General features: G+C 54.0%; 1 protein-coding gene across 4 annotated transcripts in view; it reads right to left on the bottom strand.

The window, feature by feature from the left end:
* The window catches only part of FAM53B (family with sequence similarity 53 member B), a 120135-nt gene that overhangs the window by 51388 nt on the left and 49103 nt on the right, over positions 1-19644 (bottom strand). For all 4 annotated transcript variants that reach the window (XM_025880136.2, XM_025880138.2, XM_073884688.1 and 1 more), the window contains exons 3-4: positions 14479-14533; positions 610-1388 (exon numbers count right to left, since the gene is read on the bottom strand). In XM_025880136.2, the coding sequence (XP_025735921.1) occupies positions 610-1388; positions 14479-14533 (834 nt within the window). The remainder of the gene's footprint in view (positions 1-609; positions 1389-14478; positions 14534-19644) is intronic.

The raw sequence follows: 19644 nt of genomic DNA, 5'->3' as shown, positions 1-19644 counted from the left end.
AGGCCTCGCCTACAGTGAACAGCGAGGATGCTTACAAAGGTGGCACAGAGGATGGCCATCACAATTTCTGGATGGTCTCGTGCTGTCAACAGTTTCATCAGATGAGTAAGTGCTTCCCCCCCATCTCTCACCCTCTGAAACCATGACCCACGGTCCTGATCTCAGGATCAGCAGCATCCGAGTGACAATGAATCCTGGCCTGCACTGCAGGGCTGGGTTCCTGGGACAGAGGCTCCAGTGAAGTGCTGGAAGGGGGTCACCAGTGCTTGATGACAATGGTCTCCCCCCCAACACCCCACCTCTCACCATCTGTCTGCTCCAATACCACTAGCATTGCGTTCACAGGGAAAAAGCATCTCTGATTTTAAACGGAGAGAAATAGACACCAAAAAAAAAAAAACCAAAAAAAACCAAAAAACAAAAAACCCCACCTTGATTTCACCTTTCTTTGAAGAGCACTTAAAAAACAAGGACTCATAACCCACTTCCGGGCATTTCTGAAACCGGCGCCCCGCCTCTGCCTGGGATGGGGATGGGCCAGGGCCAGGAGCGGCTCCCGTAAGCACCGAGATGCTCCTGCAATGCCTCCCATGGGGCTGAGGCTCTTACCTGTGCCATCTTAGCAAGGTCTAGCGAAGGTCTCTGCTCCTGCACCTCTTCTGGGCGCCGCCGCTTAACGCCGACCTTCTTGTCGTTAAGGACACACGGCTGGGAGCGGCTTCGGGACAGCCCGCTGGAGCGTCTAGCCAGCTCTGGCGTTGAGGCAGGTGTGCTGTTGGCTGAGGGTGGACAGTACTCCGCAAAGGAAAACTGCTCGTGGGAGCAGGACAGGGACCGCTGCATGTCGAGCCGGCCCCCGCCCACAGGGTTCGGGTCGGGGCTCCAGATGTCACCCGCCTGTCCACAGGTGGCCGAGCCTGGCGCCCCCTGGCAGGGCTGACCTCCGAATCGGTGGTGGAATCCCGCCTGGTCGTAGGGTGAGGAGAGCACATTGGCCCGGGAAGGGAGGCTGAAACTGGAGCTCCTCTGCATGGTACTGAAGCCGTTGGAATAGCGCTGAACACTGCCTCCGCTGTAACAGCGTCGCTTTTCTACAGGAGTCCAGACTTTGGAGCCCAAGGGCCTCCACGATGTCCGGCAGCTGGACATTTCATCGGAGAAGGACAGTGACCGGCACTGGCGCTTGCTGGGGGGCGCTGAGGGGTTCCCGTTGTGGTCGCTGAGGCTGAGGTCTTTGATCAGGTTGGTCACGGCGCAGGCGGTAGCAGCCTCCCGGTGCCACAGGGCGCTGTCCTGACACTTCTCCGGCAGGCACTCCCAGATGCCGGCGCTCGGCTGCTCAATCTGAAGAGGGCATTTCCTGTCCAGGTCTCTCCATCTGTCATTTTCTGGTTCAGAAATGACAAAGAGAAAACAGGATTTGAGAAGGCCTCCATGCCAGCCCTCGATCTCCACAACCAAGAGCCCATTTTAGGCAGGATTTTAGAGCCAGGAAGGCCCTTTAAAACCATCCGGTCCAACTTCACTTTATGGATGAGAAACAGAGGCTCAGAGTGGGAATGTGAATCCCACGGTGTTGAGTGAGGCACAGAGCGAGGCCCAGGATGCACGTACCCCCCAGGCCTCCTGGCGCGGCTTCCTTTCCAACATTCCACACTGCCTCCCGGGAAAGTGCAAAACAACAGTTTTCACCCAGATGCTTTCCCATCTTATAGGTGGGAAGCCGGCCTGCCCCAGCCCTCCCCAGCCCTCCCCTGGCCTGCAGCAGTTGGGGCAGGATGTCTGTTCCATCCCCTCTCGAGCTGGGGCTCAACGCCCTCGCAGAAGACCATGACCCCAGAGGAGTCTTTTGGTACTTAGGAGGGTCAAGGTCAAACGGGGCGGGCAGTGCTGCAGGTTAGCTCACCCAAATTCCACCTCTAGAATACTTGTTGACAATAGAAACTGGAAACTACTGAGCTATGCCTCCTCCATCAAAATGCTCTGCAACATCAACATCGTCACCAGTGACAACCAATCATGGAGCACTTTCCTTGTGTTCACTTGATTTCTCACTGAGATGGACGATGTTTAAAATGGGTAAAATCTGTAGGAGCGTGTCTTGGGCTGCACAGACATACAGGGATGCTTTAAACTTACATCGTCAGGTCTCTACTTGAAAACATGAATAAATAAGCTAACCCCACTAGGAAACGCTGACTTTGCACCTGAGCCTTTATTTTAGTGAAATATTCAGGAACTATGTGGTGTTTTTCCACTGAAGAACCAGGCACTGTGCTGAGGATCTTAGGAGGGCACAGATAAACCTGACGTAGTTCTGGTATTCAAGTTTATAATACAAAAGCAAAGTTGAGACCCGTATCCTGTGCTGCCAGGGATCCACATATTGGCAGGTTTCTGTATTTTTAAACCTACACACATTTATGAACGGTACACAGGGGAAGATACAGAAAACTACGGCTTGAGTCTGTCAGTTGTCAGGACAGAAGCAAAACCTGAAATGACATTCAGGCAGGTGTTTGATTGATGCACACCGACTCTCACAGCACTGCCATCGATTACTGAGCAGATATGCCCCATGGCGGCTGGAACCCGCCAGGCGCTCCGTATGGAGGGTAAGTGGCCTGGGGCCACACAGCTGAAAAATGACTGGAGGCTAACTCAGGCTGGCCCACCCCAGCGCCCTGCTCTTTTCACCATGTCACAGCGTCGAGGGGGACCACAGGGAGCCCAACACTGGGCCTGCCCTCAGCAAGTTTCTGAGTCACGCAGGGTGGGCCATCCACTCAGAAAACCACGGTGAAACCCACATGAATGCGCCAGTCAGCAAGGACCACACGTCCGTCTCCTCGATCAGGGGTCACTTCTCAAAGGACACTGAGAGACACAGCGAGGGACTGACCCTGTGCTGCGTGTCCACAGCTACTGGACAGGTTCAAAGGGAAGGACCGGTGAGGCTCAAAAGGAGCCTCACAAGCCAAAGATCGGCCAAATCAGGGCTAAAGGTGCCGCTCCTTCACCTAGGACACCCTGCCACAGTCGTGAAACATGCTTAAGGGGTTGGGAGCCTGGACAGGGGACACGTGAAGAACTGCCCAGAGGCTGCTCCCATGAGACGGCCTCAGAAGCTGGAGATGCAGGAGAGGGCTCTTCCTTAAACCCAGTTAGGCCACTTGGGAACAACACAGGACAGTCACCAAATGTCCAATTCCCCTCCTCCAGGAAACTCCTTGGGCCCTGGTGCACGGCAAGTATCCACACGTGTCCCTTTCACTAAATCTGATAAAGTATTACCATAAACTGCATTTTTGCAGGTAGCGTTTATGTTGTTCAAAACATGTCCTCACCACTCACTGCCCCTAGAGCAGCCATGATTCTTTTAAAACAGTTTCGATTTGACATTTGTTAGTAGTTGTAAAATCAGTAAACTTATAATAAAGTAAGATTAGAAGAAATACAAACATTGACTGAGTCACTCTTGTTAGCTGATTTACAAGAAGAAAAGTTATCCTCAGAAAAAAGTGTAGATTTCTACATAATGATATTCTTCAAAGTGATACAAGGGGGCGCCTGAGTGGCTCAGTCGATTAAGTGTCTGCCTTCGGCTTGGGTCGTGATCTCAGGGTCAGGGGATGGAGCCCCACATCCCATCGGGCTCCCTGCTCGGTGGGGAGCCTGCTTCTCCCTCTCCCTCGGCCCTGTCCCCTGCTCATGCTCGCATGCGCACGCGCACCCTCTTTCTCAAATACATAAATGGAATCTTAAAAAATAAAGCAATACGAGTGGCAGCAAAATGGTAAACACAACTAAAACACCCTGCAGTCGGGCTGGTGATATAAATGATCAGGGAATAATATGGAGTATGAAAACAGCACAGTTCCAAAGAATATTAATGATGCGGAGAAATGTTAATATGTAATTCGAAGCCTAAAGAAACAAGATAGAAAAACTGTACAGAGAGCATGACTCCTATTCTGTAAAACACGTATGTTATATGTGATGATTAAAAAAAAATAAACCAAAACATTCATACTCGAATTGGGGAGAGCCGGCTAATTTATATTTTTTTTCCTGTATGTTTTGCTAGAGTTTCTACACTCTCTGTAAGGACAAATGCATTTCCAAATGTGTGGGGGACGCGGCCACCAAACCCACTGGTGCTGTGCCAGGGGCAGGACCTGTGACCCCAGCCTCCGCCGGGTCTGCTCCTTTGGTCTTTCAGGGAGTTCCCTTAGAGTAACGCTGGCCACCAACTTCTCTTTTGGGACAAGGTACTGAGGCACCAGATGGGCCGGGAATGTGGTGACTGAAGAAGGACCCAGTGGGCCCAGCCACAGAGCAGGGAGGGCCCCAGCATGGCGCCACAGTGGCCCTGCTTAAGGAACCCGAGGCTCACTACAGGCAGTCTCCACCCCAGGCCCTGGGAAACCCATGAAACTAAAAAGAATTGATCCCACCTTCAGAGAATACTAGTTTCCATTCTATTTTAATTTCACTGCCCTAGAATCGTCCCCATCTCCAGGGAAGTCATGAGAAGAAAGGGGACCTGGGAGCCCGTTAAGCGTGAAGGTTCGGCCCCTCTCATCTGGCAGCACCATTCCTCCCCTGTGGCCATCTCGTGATCCCGAGGCTTCTGGATGGGACCCCTCAGGCCTCCCTAATCCAGGCTAACCGACTCACTGCTTCCAGAGAACTTCCTGAGGCCCCCACCTTTGTCCCCATGCAGCTGCCTGTGGCCTTGAAGAAAGAACGTTTTGGCCTGCCATCCACACCCCATCCGCTCATCGCCTCCCCGGCTAACCCTGCTCCCAGCGCACCGAACTTCCCGACATCGGAAGTCAGACAAGAAGCAGGCAGAATCGAAACCATCCTGGACGGTCCCTGGAACAGCCCAGAAAGCACACTCCTCCTTCAGGGTTTACACAGCCCTGAAGAGTAGTCCTTATAAAATGGAAGATTCATGAAACAACTGCAGGAATGCGCACAGCCATTCCCTGTGTGGGAGGTGGGTGTTCCGTCTGTGTTTAGGTTCACTATCAAATCCCCAGTGGGGACTGGGGTTGGATGGCTAACTCTGACGTGTTCCCGCTTGCCTGCAGGAACCATGCCACTCTGTTTTAAGGGTAAGCCTCTACAACCTTAACAGTAAGATTCCTTTGCCTTGGGGATGATGAAGAGTCCGTTCTCAACTGGGTCCACTGGGGTTAAATGCCAGAGCAATGTGTCTGCAGTGAATCTGCAGCCTCCCCCCGCCCCCCGACCCCAAACACCAGCTCTTTCATGCCCTTACACCTCTGTAAAGGCCCGGACTGTTCTTCTCCTGCCTTTATCCTTCCAGCAAGAATCTCTTCCTTAAGAGCCAACGCAAACATGGCCTTCTCTGTAGATGTGCCTTCTCCACATCAGCCACTGGGCGCCCACAGTTCTTTGCCTGACTTTCAATCTTATGGCTCAGATGTTAACTGAACCTTAATTATCTATTTACAAGTCTGCTTCCACTGAGCCACGAGCCCTCGAGCACAGACCCAGCATGGCCCTCCAGTGCCCAGCATGGAGCCTGGCACACAGCAGACCTTAGCTGGTGGTGCGTAGAGGAAGGAACAGATAATGTGCAGATAAAAGCTGCAGAGCAGGCTGTGGGTGATCATCTGGTCCCACTTGTCCCTCATCCTTGGCACTGGCAACCCCTCCTCGGGCAGCTAGGTCCAACCTGGGGGCTCTGCCTTCAACTTCCCGCTTTCCCGAGGCCATGGATGGGTTGCGTGTGAAGCAGCTGGGAGTCTGGCTGGTGGTAGGAGCTCTAAGATACTCTGGAAACACAAAGCACTGTCTAACATTGAGCGCTGCTACCGTGTGCCAACACCAGCCAGGTGGCCACTGGGTCTGTCTGAGGGGCAGATAATATTTTAATTGTTACTATCTTTATCGCCTGAAGAAGTACAACATAAGAAAATTAAAAACAATCGGGGCTATGTTTAGCCCTTGTGTTTTCCCCCTTCACTCAGAAAACAGAAAGCAATTTGCTGGGTCAGGTCACCAGACAAAAGAAACAGGAATAGAAGCTACTTTTTAATGGCAAAGAGCCCCGAACTTCTGGCCCTGACGTCACTCCGGACAAAGAGCCTCGGCAGGGCTCCGAGGAGAGGATACTGGACACCCCCGCCCCTCCATTCAATACCACTCTGCACAGTGATGACTCTTTCACAAGTGACAATGGCCACGGACCTGGGGAGTCCACTGAGCAGGGGTCACCTGGGACGTTTGGAAGGGTGTGCACACAGGTTTGAACCTCAGCTCTGCAAGTCACTTAATCTCTCAGAGCTTCAGTTCCCCTGTCTACAAAATGAGGGAGACAGCAATGACCTCGCAGAGCTATTCTAAGAATCAAACAGTTGCCTGGGACAGGGCCTGTGAGGGCACAGTGGGCTCTGCCAGTGGCAGCACCATGATTAGGATGACAGTGCTGGACAACGCGCCTACAGCTGAGGCTCAGCTCTTCCGCCCCTGGGTACCAAGCTCTGCGGGCCTGGCTGGAGTGGACACCTGTACACTCTACACCAGCTTTCCTCAGTGTGGTTTTGGGACCCTTGGGTTGGCAGGAGCGTCCCTTGGGGTGTTAAAATGCAATTTCCAGGCCCAGGCCCTGACTCAGTAAACAGAATCTCTAGGGGGAAGGGTCTGCATTTAAATAAGCTCCGCAGGCTGTATGAACAGCAAAGGTGTTGAGAACCACTCCTACAGGCTACACAGGGGCCTGGGTTCTCACACCTGTGTCAGAGTGGCCGCTCACTCGGCCCATCCAGCCACACACGGGACACTGCCGGAGGCTTGACCATTCCCGTTTCTACAAATTTGGATTCAGAACACCATTAAAAGTTGGTGCTTTGGTGATTGTTTTGTTTCCAGCTGGTAACAAGAAGCAGAACTACAGAGAAGGAACCCTTTTTCCCTTCAAGTCCTCAGAGGGTCCTTTTTCACAGGAGGGGGTGGGGGCCCCAAGCTGCACAGCATGTTCTGGATGGAGAGCCACAGGAAGAGACCTGGGAAGCCAGGGGGAACAGTGTGAGGCCTCCCACCTTCCTCCCGGGACACGCCAACCGCAGGCCTGGGGTGGACGAGGGCCCAGAACGACAGCGCACAGCTCGGGAAAGCCGGCACCAGCCACACACCCTTCGTGCACTCCCTAGCCCTCTCAAGTTGCTCCAGCCCCCGTTGAGCCTATCTTCACAAGTTTGAGATTATTCACAGGGGGTGTGTGTGTGTGTGTGTGTGTGTGTGTGTGAGGTAAACATACACAAGGCTCTACCTCGAGATGGAAGGACAAACCACACAGACTCATACAAAAGCATACAAACCAACCAGGTCTCTCACGGATGGTCCGACTAGGTGACCTCCCAGGTGCCACAAGGCTGAGGCTTGCAGTCTGAGCTTGAAGTCTCTGGAAAGACTACCACCAGCCTGGGAGGCACAGGAGAAGCCGACACTCACACGCACAGGAACACAACCCCAGATCCCCCAACCTCGCTCACGAGGCATCACGGTCCCGCCACGCCCTGATGAAGGAGGTACAGAAGGCTGCTGGGCACACAGATCTAGAGCTCAAAGAAAGAAAACACTCGGAGGAGCACAAAAAGCATCTGGCTTCAAATGTTCTTGTTCCCATTTCTACCCTTAAACTTGAAGGGAAATTCCCAGGGGCCCAGATTCTTCGGGGACTACAGCCTTCTTCGGGGTTCAAAAGCTAGAGGAGACTTACAGCCCTGGACATCTGTGTGCTGTGTGTTACAGGCTGCCTCATGGTGACAGAACCACAGAAGAATGTGGTTTCTAGAAAAGGTTAAGCACCTGAAGCAGAGACCCAAGATGTCAGACTCTTGGAGCCTCCCTGGCCTGGGTCGCAAGCCTCCAGACAGATCGAGACCGGCTGACTCATTCTTGGACTTCACACCCATCTACTTGTGCTGACGATGACTCTCTCTCTCCCGCCCTGTGGGTTGGCTGGTGCTAACTTGGCCTTGGGACTGCAAAGACTTGATTTGGGTAGAAGCTCTAACCCTTTCAATGGGAAACTGGAAAGTATCTTTCTGAAGGCAGCATTACTAAGCCAATCTTACAAAAAGAACACAGGGGGAAAATAAGCAGGACAATGCCCTGAGCTATCCCACAGGGGGTCACTGAATTTTTTTTTTTTTTTTTAAGATTTTATTTATTTATGTGACAGAGAGAGATAGCGAGAGCAGGAACACAAGCAGGGGAATGGGAGCGGGAGAAGCAGGCTTCCCGGCAAGCAGGGAGCCCAGTGTGGGGCTCCATCCCAGGACCCTGGGATCTTGCTGAGCCGAAGACAGATGCTTAACGACTGAGCCACCCAGGCGCCCCATGGGGTCACTGATTTTTAAATGAACTTCTAGAGCCCCTGGCCCACTGGAGTGCCTCTTTCTCTGTGTCATCAGAATGGAGATTCAATTCAAAGCCGTGTCGGGAAGAAAAGGTTCTCGGGCTTTGCCTGACCAGGCCCCAGCTTCTGGTGGTGCCCTCTCGATAGCGATGAATCATAAAACATCAGCTGCATCTTGGGTTTAGGGACAGTGACACAGGACACCAAGCTCCTCGGCCAAGGCACGAGGACGGGGAATTAGGATGGCTGGAGAGAACACTCCACCAGCCCCATCAAGGGAAGCAAGGAGCCTGGCTTGAGGGGCTCTAGAAGCCTGAGCAGCTAGTAAGCTTCAGAGTGGTAACCAGGGCCTTGCCCTCACCAGCCGGGTAGGGGCGGCCCATGGCAGCTGCCACAGCTTCTGGGAAGCCTCTGCTCTTACAAAAAGAGGCTTGGTGGGATCCCCCAACAGAGAGTATGGAGGGGCTAAAAAACACACCAGACTGAGCCTGAGGAACACAGGCCTCAGTCTCCCATCTGTATGGGGCAAGGTGCCCACCCTGACCTCCAGGGGCATCCAGAAATGTGGAGGGCACCAGTATTCCCAATGGCAACAAGAACTGTGATGGGACAGAAAGGTCACTTTTGCCCATCCCCTTTGGCATTCCCATCCTGGCTGTGGGTACATGCGGAGGAGAGGAAATGGGCACCTGCTTGCGATTCATCTCCGAAGTGATGCACACAGCAAAGCTGAGCGCCATTATGGAGAGGAGAGATGTGGCAGCTGGGAGAACTATTCAGAAAACACCCGATAAATGTGTATTAACTGTTAATTAACTAATACCCCACTGGGCTCCTTGCTGGGGCGGGGAGAGAGCACAAGCATACATCCCATGCACGCTACTCAACTGTGGGGCATCACGGTGCTCCCTGTCATGTGGGTGGGGAGCCTGAGCTTCAGAAGAGCGTCACACACCTCACCGAGGGACGCACGGCCAGCAAACAGCACAGTCTGCGGTCCCAAGGCCATGCTCCTGCAGTGGGGCCTGGCTGCCCCTAACTGGACCACCTTTCTACCTGGCAATGTACTGTGGCGGGTGGTGCCCAAAGTCAGTCTCACAGTTGTCATTCCCCGTCCTCTGGCACCACTGTGGCCCCCTCCCCACCCCAAGGCAGGCCAGCCTGGGCGAGAAGGCAGCCCGGGAGGCTCCCTTTTCACTTGTCACCATAAACAGCCATCTTGTGCCAATTACACTTCGCACCTACTTCCAGTCTGTACTTTATTCCAGAAACACTGCTGGAAACCAATACGTGGGGCGAGGAAACATTTAAAGCACTCTCTATGGACAAACCTTAAACCACTTTAGGGACTGAAAAATCACGATAAATAAAAATAAATAAAAAAATAAAATTAAAAAATCATACATCTGCATGCCTGTATGGAGATGTGCTTTTAAAAATGAAAACAAGGCTCTCTTTAGCCAATTTCAGTTAATAATCTGTTTCTTATAGGAGGCTCTGGTCCAGTGATCATATTCCAAATGGCTAGCCCCGAGAGAGAAGCAGCAGCAGAGACCAGAAACCGGCCTGAGCAGCTCAGGGGCTGCTACGGTTGTCCCTTCAGTCTCAGTCACGTGCTCGTTCTAAGAAATCGAAAATGTCCCACTTCCAAATGCCAGCTTTCTCATACAAGGTGCAATCACATTCCACTTTCAACGAGTGGTGGAGTTAAAAGACCAAAAGCTATGAAATCTCAAAGTGAAATCTTCCAGTCCCGCACAGCCCAACACAGCCAACTGGTTTACCCTGTAGAAATTAATACAGAGAGTGCCCCTGGGAACAACCCTTTCATGTACAGAGTAGACTTTAACAGCCAAGTAATTAAACACAGAAAATAAGGGCGTATAATTAAAATGCTGACGAACCTGAACCAGAGTGTCACAAGTAAGGCTGCTATAATATTTTTACAATTCCCTTTTATACATAATGCATGATCCTTCTGCTCAAGTTTCTCTATGTTCTCTGCCTGCAAAATAATTTACATTAATAAATAATTTATTACCATAACTCCTAAAGTAATTATGGGTTTCCGTGCCATTTTTTTTTAGCCTATGAATTGTTTTGTTCTCTGTTCACTGACTTGTGTTTACGCGACTTTTCCTAGTGGCCCTTTTGCAATAAGTGGTATTGCATGCGCTTTCTCACATACTATTTGATTTCCAGGTCTCTCCTCGCCTGAGTGGTGAGGAAAATGGAATGTGTAGTGTCCATTGTCCCTGTGACACAGAACTCATTTAACGGGTGCAATTAGCCAAGGGTGGTGAGTGGAGCGTGCTCTCACTCCACTTGCCCTGCTTCACCAAAAAAGAATAAACTAACACACATGTGCCCCTGGGTCAGCACGAAGAGGCATCTCCCACAGCAAGCGATGGAGGACCTGGCCGGGGCGGGGGCGGGGGGGGGGGGCGCACCTGCCTCTCCCAGCACAGAGTGCTTCCGTCAGGTGCAGCCAAGCCCCCTTCTCCACCCGCTAGAGATCATGGCCAGCAGCAAGGGCTGGCCCGCCTGCCAGGCCGGCTGACCACAGGGCCCTGGAGCTGCCACCTGACCAAGGCTTCCTGTGTTAAGAACACAGGAACCAGTCATGTACATGGCTCTTCCCCAGAGAAGTCACTTGCAGAGGAAATTCCCGCTCTGCACAGAAAGTGTTCTCGGGGTGGTATGGGAGGGGAGAAAGGAAACCAGAGGCAAACACTGTCTCTGCTAGAAAGAGCCCTTCGGGGACCGGGCTGGGCTCACAACCTAAGAAGGAGCACTGGGCCCTGGTGCAGAGCAGGCCAGGCAGTGGCCTGGCCCTACTGTGCCCTGCTTCTGCCATTCACACCTCCTCCTGGCTTTGTTCACTCCCCCAATTTGGGAAAGCACAAAACCACTTCTTTATATCAAGTTCCCAAACTTAGGGTGTGGGGGGGCGGGGGGGGGGGAGACAACGGTGGGGAGGGACCCATCATCCCGCTCACAATAACATAAAGTACTTAAAAAGAACACATACTGAGGGGCGCCTGGGTGGCTCAGTTGTTAAGCGTCTGCCTTCGGCTCAGGTCAGGATCCCAAGGGTCCTGGGATCGAGCCCCGCATCGGGCTCCCTGCTCCGCGGGAAGCCTGCTTCTCCCTCTCCCTCTCCCCCTGCTTGTGTTCCCTCTCTCACTGTGTCTCTCTCTGTCAAATAAATAAATAAAATCTTTAAAAAAAAAAAAAAGAAGAAGAAGAACACACACTGTTGTGAGCCCTTGATTACATGAGTAAGGCATTTTATCTAAGTGGGTGTAGGGGAGGCCGGGCTACTCCAGAGGGTGGCTATTTAAGAGGAAGCAAATAGGCCGCTGCACTCCCCACCCTAACGCGCTTGCCTGGATTTTCTTAAGAATGCTCAGGAAACTCCAACTCGCCCTGGCTTCCAGCTAGGACCCTTGCAATGGGGGCTTGGCAGGGAAATGCCCTGAGTCACAGGGCCAAGCTGTCCCCAGCAATCACAGGAGAATTCCACTGATCAGGACCACAACAGGAGTTCTTTATCTCCAGGGGACGGGGGTTGGTGATTATAGTAATAGGACATTTTGTCTTGGCTGAGTATTGTCCAGTCCTGGAAAGGCTCAAGACCCTCTTGAAGTGCCATTAAAAAGCAGGCAGGCTGAAAATGAGACCTCACTGCCTGGGATGCCCTCCCCGTTCACGGCGCAGGCTAGCGCCACACCTCGGTGCACATGTTAAAATGGGCAGGAGCGGTCACCTGAGCTTCCACCAGCACACAGGCTTGGGAAGGCCTCTGACGGCTGACATTCCACCTCGGCAAGTGCCCAGGAAGGGGCTGAAGGTGGGAGGGACTGAGCCGGCGCCTTCTGTGTGCTGCTGTCTCTTTAAAGATTACCAAGAACCGCAATCTGCAAGATGAGGGGACTGAGGCTCAGGAAGGTGGGCTGATCTGCCCTCGGCTCTAAGGACCCTAATCCACAGGGAATTCACTGTTTCTCCATCCCTCCACTCCACTAGACAGACACCCCCTTGAGGGCAGGGGCTGATTTTCTCTCTCTGCGCCAAGTGCCTGACACAGAGCTGACCCTCAATAAACACCTACTGGAACAAACCACCGAAATGAACCGTGGTGAAGGAAAAGCCTTGGTAATGCACACTTCAGATGGGCCAGGGTCTCCCCCAATCAAGGAGGGGCTGGCCAACAGGCAGCTGAGGAGAAGGACGAGAGGACTCGGCAGACCCCCCCCACCTGGCCGTTCCTCCGCTGCCTGGCAGTGCCCTGGAGCCAGCCTACGTCAGGCACAGACGGCCTTGAAATAAAGACCAACACCCCCACCACCAGTTTACCAGGCTGGCGCAGCTGAAAGCTCACGTCCAGGCTGGGCTGAGGAGCTGAGTGTGCCCAGGGGCCTCCCTCTCCTTCCGGGCAGGACAAAGGCAGGCAGTTTCCCCACAGCACAACTGAGTCCAGCCCATGAAGCAGGCAATGAGGCAAGCTTCTGAGCCACGTGGCTAAGTCACTGAGGGTTTGTCGAAAGCCGTTAACCACCAACAAGGTGCTCAATCAAGCCCAGTCGGGGGACAGGTTTCAGAAGTGTGTCACAAGGGTAAACCAAGGCCGGGTGATCTCCCTGTTTCCGTTTCCTCTGGGTGGCAGCATCAAGAGGACCACCTGGGGCTCTCCCACTGAGCTGTGGCTTGTGACTGAGAAGAAAACAATCTTCCTTCTTCCCCAACCTGGGTCCAACTCTGCCAAGGGAGCTTGGTGGGGAGTCACCTCACGAGGCCTTGGTTTCCCCATATGTGAATGGGGCGTCCCCACTGGCCCCACACCAGAGTCGCTGCAGAGTCCCAGAGACCCTGTGAGGAAGGAGCCTGGCGCTCACGGCAACATACCCAGCTCCCCCTCCACCCTCATCACCCCATCTACGGGACAGAGTCTAAAGAAGACAAAGAAAACACTGCACAGAGTCAAAGGCTGAGAGGAAAGGAGAGAAGACCTGGCACGGTCCTGTGAAGTCAGGCCTGGAATAGCCGAAGGCCTGCAATGGTCACCCACCATGGGAGCTTGGTTGCTGCCTCAACGTCAACATTACAGAAACTCATCCGGCAGGGTGTCCCCACAGGGGGCAGGAGTCATGCAGAGACAGCGAAAGGAGAGATTGCGCCCGATCATCTGGAGCACAGAAAAATCAATATAATCAATACAGTCATCTCCTCCGCCCCTTTATAAAAAAGAGTCATTCACACTTGCGGGGACACAAGAGACCAAGACAACCCTTCTGGAAAACATGTCAACAATACGAAGCAAGAACCTTAAAAATGTTCCTGCCCCGTGGCCTCTCTAAGCCACTCCTGGGAAATCCTAAGGAATAATCCAGAAGGCAGACAAAAGACAAAAGACTTAGACACATAGTCACATAGTCACCGTTCATCACAACGGCAAACAAAACAGCCATTCCACCGAACAAACAAGGGACAGTTAAATCGTTAAATACACGGTGATGCACAATGAGGTACTACAGACTCAAACCACACAGGCTGGGCCAACGCCAAGCCCTGGGGAAAGGATAGTAGTTAAGGACTACTAAGTGAAACCAGAAAAAAAAAGTTTTTTGTATACAATTTTTTTACAATCATTTGTCCATCGTAGACTTGGCTATGTCAAAACTTCAAAGAACATAACAATACACCAAAATGTTAACCAGGAGTTCTCCCTGGGTACTGGGGCTAGGAGAGATTTTTATTTTGTACTTTACACTACGGTGCGTCTTCTGAATATCTCAAAGGGAACATGATTACCTTCACAACCAGACAGAAACTCTCAACACAGTGGTTGGAGATGACATCTGCAACCCATACCCCAGCGCCCATCTGCTCACTCAGCCCCACAGCCCGGGTGCCACTCCAGCACGGCCGGGCCTGAGACGGTTTGAGCACAGAGACGAGACCCCACTGCTGCTCTTTGTGCCTGTGTCCAGAAAGGGCTTCCAGCATCTCACCTGGAGGACTCAGGCCCTGGTGGAAGGACTAGAGAAGGGCTCTTCACAGCCACCTTGGTTACTCACCCATAATTCCACAAGAGAAAAGTGTCGGTCCTTGACTCATCTTCTTTGGCGTGTGCTGAAAACAACCAGAAAAGCTATTCACTCTTCAAGTCATAAGAAGCACGTTTGCACATGACCCTGCACTGATCCCTCACTAAAGTCACAATTAAAGGGGTAACTGTCTTTTGCCAACGTCAGATTAGGGAAAGGAGAAAAAAAGCATTCTAAGAGGCAACATCTGCCGATAATTAGACCTGGACTCTCTGTCCAAAGTCTCCATTGAGTTATGGAGTCCATCAAGTTCATGGCTTCAAAAAACACACCAGAAAGCCCCACGACTTCTGACACTCGGGGATTTTTCCACGTGAGTGCCGGGGAGGGGGACGCAGGAGGGGGTGTGATGCACACGGTTCACCGCACCGGGCTGCGGAGAGGCCGCCCCACAGCGCAGGCTGGGAGAAGAGGGGGGCCTCTCAATGACAGGAAGAGCCCCCAGGGAGGAGCGGAGGCCCTTCTGCCGCCCTCAGCTCCTTCCCTCCCCCAAGACCCCAGGAGAACAGCTCCCCGTCCTCGACACAGAAGCACCAGGTACAGCTCGAGCCGGGGACCCTGCGCTGTGCAAGCTGCTTCACCACTACACGGAGGCCCCCAGGCACCCTCTCTGAACTGAAACAGAAACTCAAAGGTTATGTTTGGTCACAGCTGAGAGCGATGGCTTTTGAACTCCTTGGCACCGTATTTCAATGGCTTCCCTTCCCACCATAAGCATTCCACGCCTCCCCTCAAACCCCACACCCAGCCTCACAAAATGCTATGGCCACTGGGAGAAAAACAGGCCAGTCGGGCCTACAAGGGCCCCAAGACCAGGCAGTGCTCCACGGCTACACAGTAACTTGAGTGCAGAACATTCCGGGCTCCCCTGTGCTAGTTGAGGCATGGGTCAGGAGGCCTGTTCTGACCTCTGGTGAGGAGGAGACGGTGCCCATGGGGGCCCCAGGAAGAAAGGTCTGCCTCAAGTATTCCTAAGACTCCTTCCTTCCTTCTTTCCTTCACCCACTCCTAAGTACTGGTGATTATTCACATGAAGGCTGCGCTAGGGGTTGAGCACGTGACGGGGAAAGAAGCCTTCGGTCCCAGAGGAGTCAGCCTGTCCAAGAGAATGCCAACTTCTGAGAGGAGCCCCAAATAACAGCGACAACAGGCGTCCGGTCTGAGAAGTGGGCGGGAACCAGGCCCGGGGCTCTCAGGCCCAGGAGGAGGAGGGTGGAGCTGACTAGGAACACCTGGCCCTGCCAGATAAAAGGGCGGCGAGTGCCTGGCCCCAGCTCCCCAGTTCAGAGACCTCTGCCCTCAGTCAGCTCTGTGTTCATCCAGTCAGGTTATTAAGGGTACATCCTGCCCAGGCTGGGACACAGAGGTAAAGGAGGCCTGCCTTGGCCCTCAGGAAGCTCACATTTCATGGAGGACACAGTCACACAGACAAACCATTACACTACAGAGAATGTGGGACCAGAGAGGACAGGGCCAGGCCAAGGGTGCTGGGGTGCGGGAGGTCAGGGCTGGCTTCCTGGGGGAAGCACTGGAGCGGGTGCTCAAGGACCAGAAGAAGCCTGCAAGGAGCAAAGGGGCTGGGGCAGGTCTTCTCCAGTACCCCCTCCTCAGTTTAAAACACTCATTATATTTTCGGGATAGGTTGCCCTCTTGGACTCCACAGGGACTTTAACCATCCCATCTACAGTCATCCAGAGAAATATCTGGAAAAAGTTAAAGACAGCTGCGTCTGCCTCTCTCCCAGACGACCTGGTTAACACAGCAGGATGCACAAAGAAAGCCCACACCAAAGCCACCTAATGGAGAGTGGGTGACAAAGACTCAAGAACCCTGCCTCCGCGCCATGAGGCCCCAAACAACCAAGCACTCAGCCCACGGACGCCAGGCAGTCTCTGCTCCCAGGGGGAGGGTTCAGAGACAGAAGTTGGGCTTGGCCTAGGCCAGGGGCCTTGCCTGCTGAGGGAGACAACCCTGACACGGCAGGAGCACCTTGACACAAAGCAAACATCCACCGGGGAACCAGAGCCCCCACCCCACGCTTGGGTTGAGGGGGCAGGTGGCAAAGCAAGCCAAGGCGGGCGGCCCACAGAAACCCAAACCAGGATCGGGCCACGGAAAGCAGAAGACAGCAAGAAGCCTGGAGCCGCCTGTCCGCTGCACTGGCACGCAGACCCACCGAGGAGGGCTTGGGGTTTACAGACAACAGGAAGCGAGCTAGGGAGTCAGCCCGCTGACTTGTCCTTCCACAAAGCTGGCATGTTCCCGACAGAGGGGCACGGCAGGGCCCTCTAGATCTGGGCGCTCGCAGGGACTGCTGACACCTGTGTGGGTGCCAGAGAGGCTGGGGTCTGTGCCTACAGAGGGAAGCACTGGGCCGGGCCACAGGGGCTCCGGGGCCCTTGCTCACGCATTCGTTCGCTCAGCAAGGATTTATCCCTGTTGGCGGCAGACCGTCCGTTCCCCAGGCTGGAGGACACACTCTTGGAATGAGAGTGCTTCTCACGCCCCCAAGGCCCTGCTCTGAGACACCACCATCCTCCACAGAGAGACCAAACCAGCCTCCTAACTGGTCCCCGGCCTGTGCCCTGGGCCCACCCTCCATCCTCCACCCAGAACCCACAGAGGCCAGCCGACATTGCTCTTCTGCTTACGAACCTCCAATGACTTCCCACAGCAACCAGAGAACCCGGCCACCTCTCTCCCCACAGCCACCAGGCCCGCGGGAGCCAAGCCCAGGCCACCTCAGGTCTCTCCACGACAGGCTCCTCACAGGCTCCCACCTCATTCCGGCCACCTTCCCCGACCATCCCAGCCAAAGGGCACCCTCCCCACCTGTGCTTTTCTCTTGAGTGTTCCGCACTGCCTGCATCAGCTCCTTTGCTTCTGTGCTTATTCTCTGCCCCTGAGAATTAAGCTTCTTAAGGCTGCCATCTTGTCCCAGCGCAGAATAGGTGCCACGTGACTATCTGGTGACCAACAGCTATGGCCACCTGTCTGCCCAAGCCTGTCTCGCTCCTGCTGCCACTCACCAGGCAAAGGCAGGGCCAATGCAAACAGACTTTCACTGGGCAGAACCTGCCACCTCCCCAAATCTTTGGGCTCATGCCAAGTCGAAACTTGGTGGAGAAGGGGAGAGAGGGCCAGCTGGACAGTTGGGGGCCCCCTCTGCACCCCAGGGAGTAAGAGGGCAGCGATCACTTGCACTCAGATCTCACAACTTGAAGGAACACCTTCTCCACGTCCCCTGCTCTCAGTGAGCCCCATTCCCGCTCTCTCACCAAGCATGTGAAAGTGCATGACCTTCTGCTATCAGCACCCGACTCTTGCACTGGGCCTCCTCCCTCCAACACTGCAGTGTCTTGGCGGGCCTCCACCTCCATCTCTGACAAGAGACAGGACACCGGCGTGGCCAGCCAGGCCCTCTTTGCTCCGGGGCTCTGAGTCCTAGACTGAGGAAGTGCTGGGGCTGCTTTACCCAGCGAGAGGCCCCGAGCCTGCCATGAGCACCTGCTTCCAAAACCCTCCGAGCTGCCCTGTCCCTGCCCTTTCTGGGGCCTCACTCACCAGCTCTCCCACCAACTCCCAGGATGTCAGGCCCAGGCATACCCTGACCACTGTCAGGTTTCTCTGAGCCCAACACCAAGGTCCCCTCAGGGCTCCAGGTGGGCCAGAGCCAATTTATCTCGGGTATGCCTAGACTATGATAAAATTCCTGCTGGTCTGTACCATTCTGCAGCCAGCCTTCCCAACCTTCAAATCCTCTGCACCACTGCAAGAAGGCTGAGCCAGCCCATCATTACGCGGCAAGGCCCAACAGGCCGTAGGGACTCCTAGCCTCGGGTTCATATGACACTCACTGTGCACGCTGAAGCCAGCACCCAGGCCTTGGCTGGTGTTTGCAGAAAAGAGGACAAGGAGCACAGCTCCCCTTATATCTCTCCCACTGTGATGCCCCCCAGCACAGGGCCTGGTCTCTGTGAGATTCCTCAGATCACAAGGGAAGGTTTTGGAATCAGATCTTCCACAGGGAAGGCAAAAGCTGGAAATCAAACTGGGGCTTCAGGGGCCATCTGTCTGACCAAAGAAAGAAGGCCTGACTCAAATAAAGACACAATTCAGGTCTTTACTTAATGAGGAACTAGGTCTGATAGAAAATGGCAGAGCTCATCTCTGGCCATAATCATGCTTCTCCATAGCTTTGCTCTGCAGATTACCGACTAAAGCCATCACATCACTTTTTCCCCATAACACTGTTATGGGGAACCACAACACAACACAGGCAGGCTCACACTCATGCACTTGAGCGGAACAAGCAGCGTACCCCAGCCTCCAAAAAGGAACACAGTGAGACCAGTGCAGTGGAAAGCAGAAGACAGAGCCGTGCCCCACAAGAAAAAGAGAAGCCCAGAAGGGACGAGCACCCTTGTGCAGAGAATCTCAGAGAGCAGACGGAGATGGAGCGGTGGCCCGGGCTTCAGGGGCTTCAGGGTTAGCCAAGGCACGGCTAGTGGCTTTGTTTGCTCAGGGAAAAGGCATCGGACTGCCTCAGACCATCTGTGCACCTCTGGGTTCTAACCTCAGGCCAGCCTGGGCCTGCCAGCCATCCTGGCTGGGGCTGCTGAGCCCAGTGCCAACTCTGGGTGGCCGCAAGTACGAAGACCCTCAGCACCCAGACAGCTGGGTGCGAGGCCTGGCATGGCCATGGACTCCTCCAACTGGGCAAATCACAGCCTGGGCATCCTAATCTGACAAGAACAAAGGGAAGGACCTGCTCCCCAAACCAGTGTCGGCTGTTGTGGGAAATACCTTGAGGTTGGGGAAAGCGAGGCAGCCTACAGCCGCGCTCCACTCTCTCCCCTGGAACAGTCTCTAGACTTGAGAGAGAGGCTGAGACACTGGCCAGGGAGAGGAGGCAGGCCTGGCCGGGGAAGACGGTCACTCTGGCCTGGGAGAACGGGCCACGGCCTGAGCGTGGGCGTGTGGGAAGGGGGCTGGGGGACACTGCTCCCAGGGTCAACCGTCTGGGCTGCCTTCCAGCGGCAGCAGCTAATGTTAGAACACTAGGAGGAAGAGCCTACTCCGCAGAGGAAAGCAACCAGCAGAGAGCGGGGGGGGGGGGGGGGGGGGGGGGGGGGG

Source organism: Callorhinus ursinus, unplaced genomic scaffold (assembly GCF_003265705.2).
Source record: "Callorhinus ursinus isolate GAN/ISIS: 27379988/994484 unplaced genomic scaffold, GSC_fseal_2.0 scaffold58, whole genome shotgun sequence".
Taxonomy (NCBI): Eukaryota; Metazoa; Chordata; class Mammalia; order Carnivora; family Otariidae; genus Callorhinus; species Callorhinus ursinus.
The sequence above is the reverse complement of the archived record's forward strand: the minus strand, read 5'-3'. Positions and strand labels throughout refer to the sequence as shown.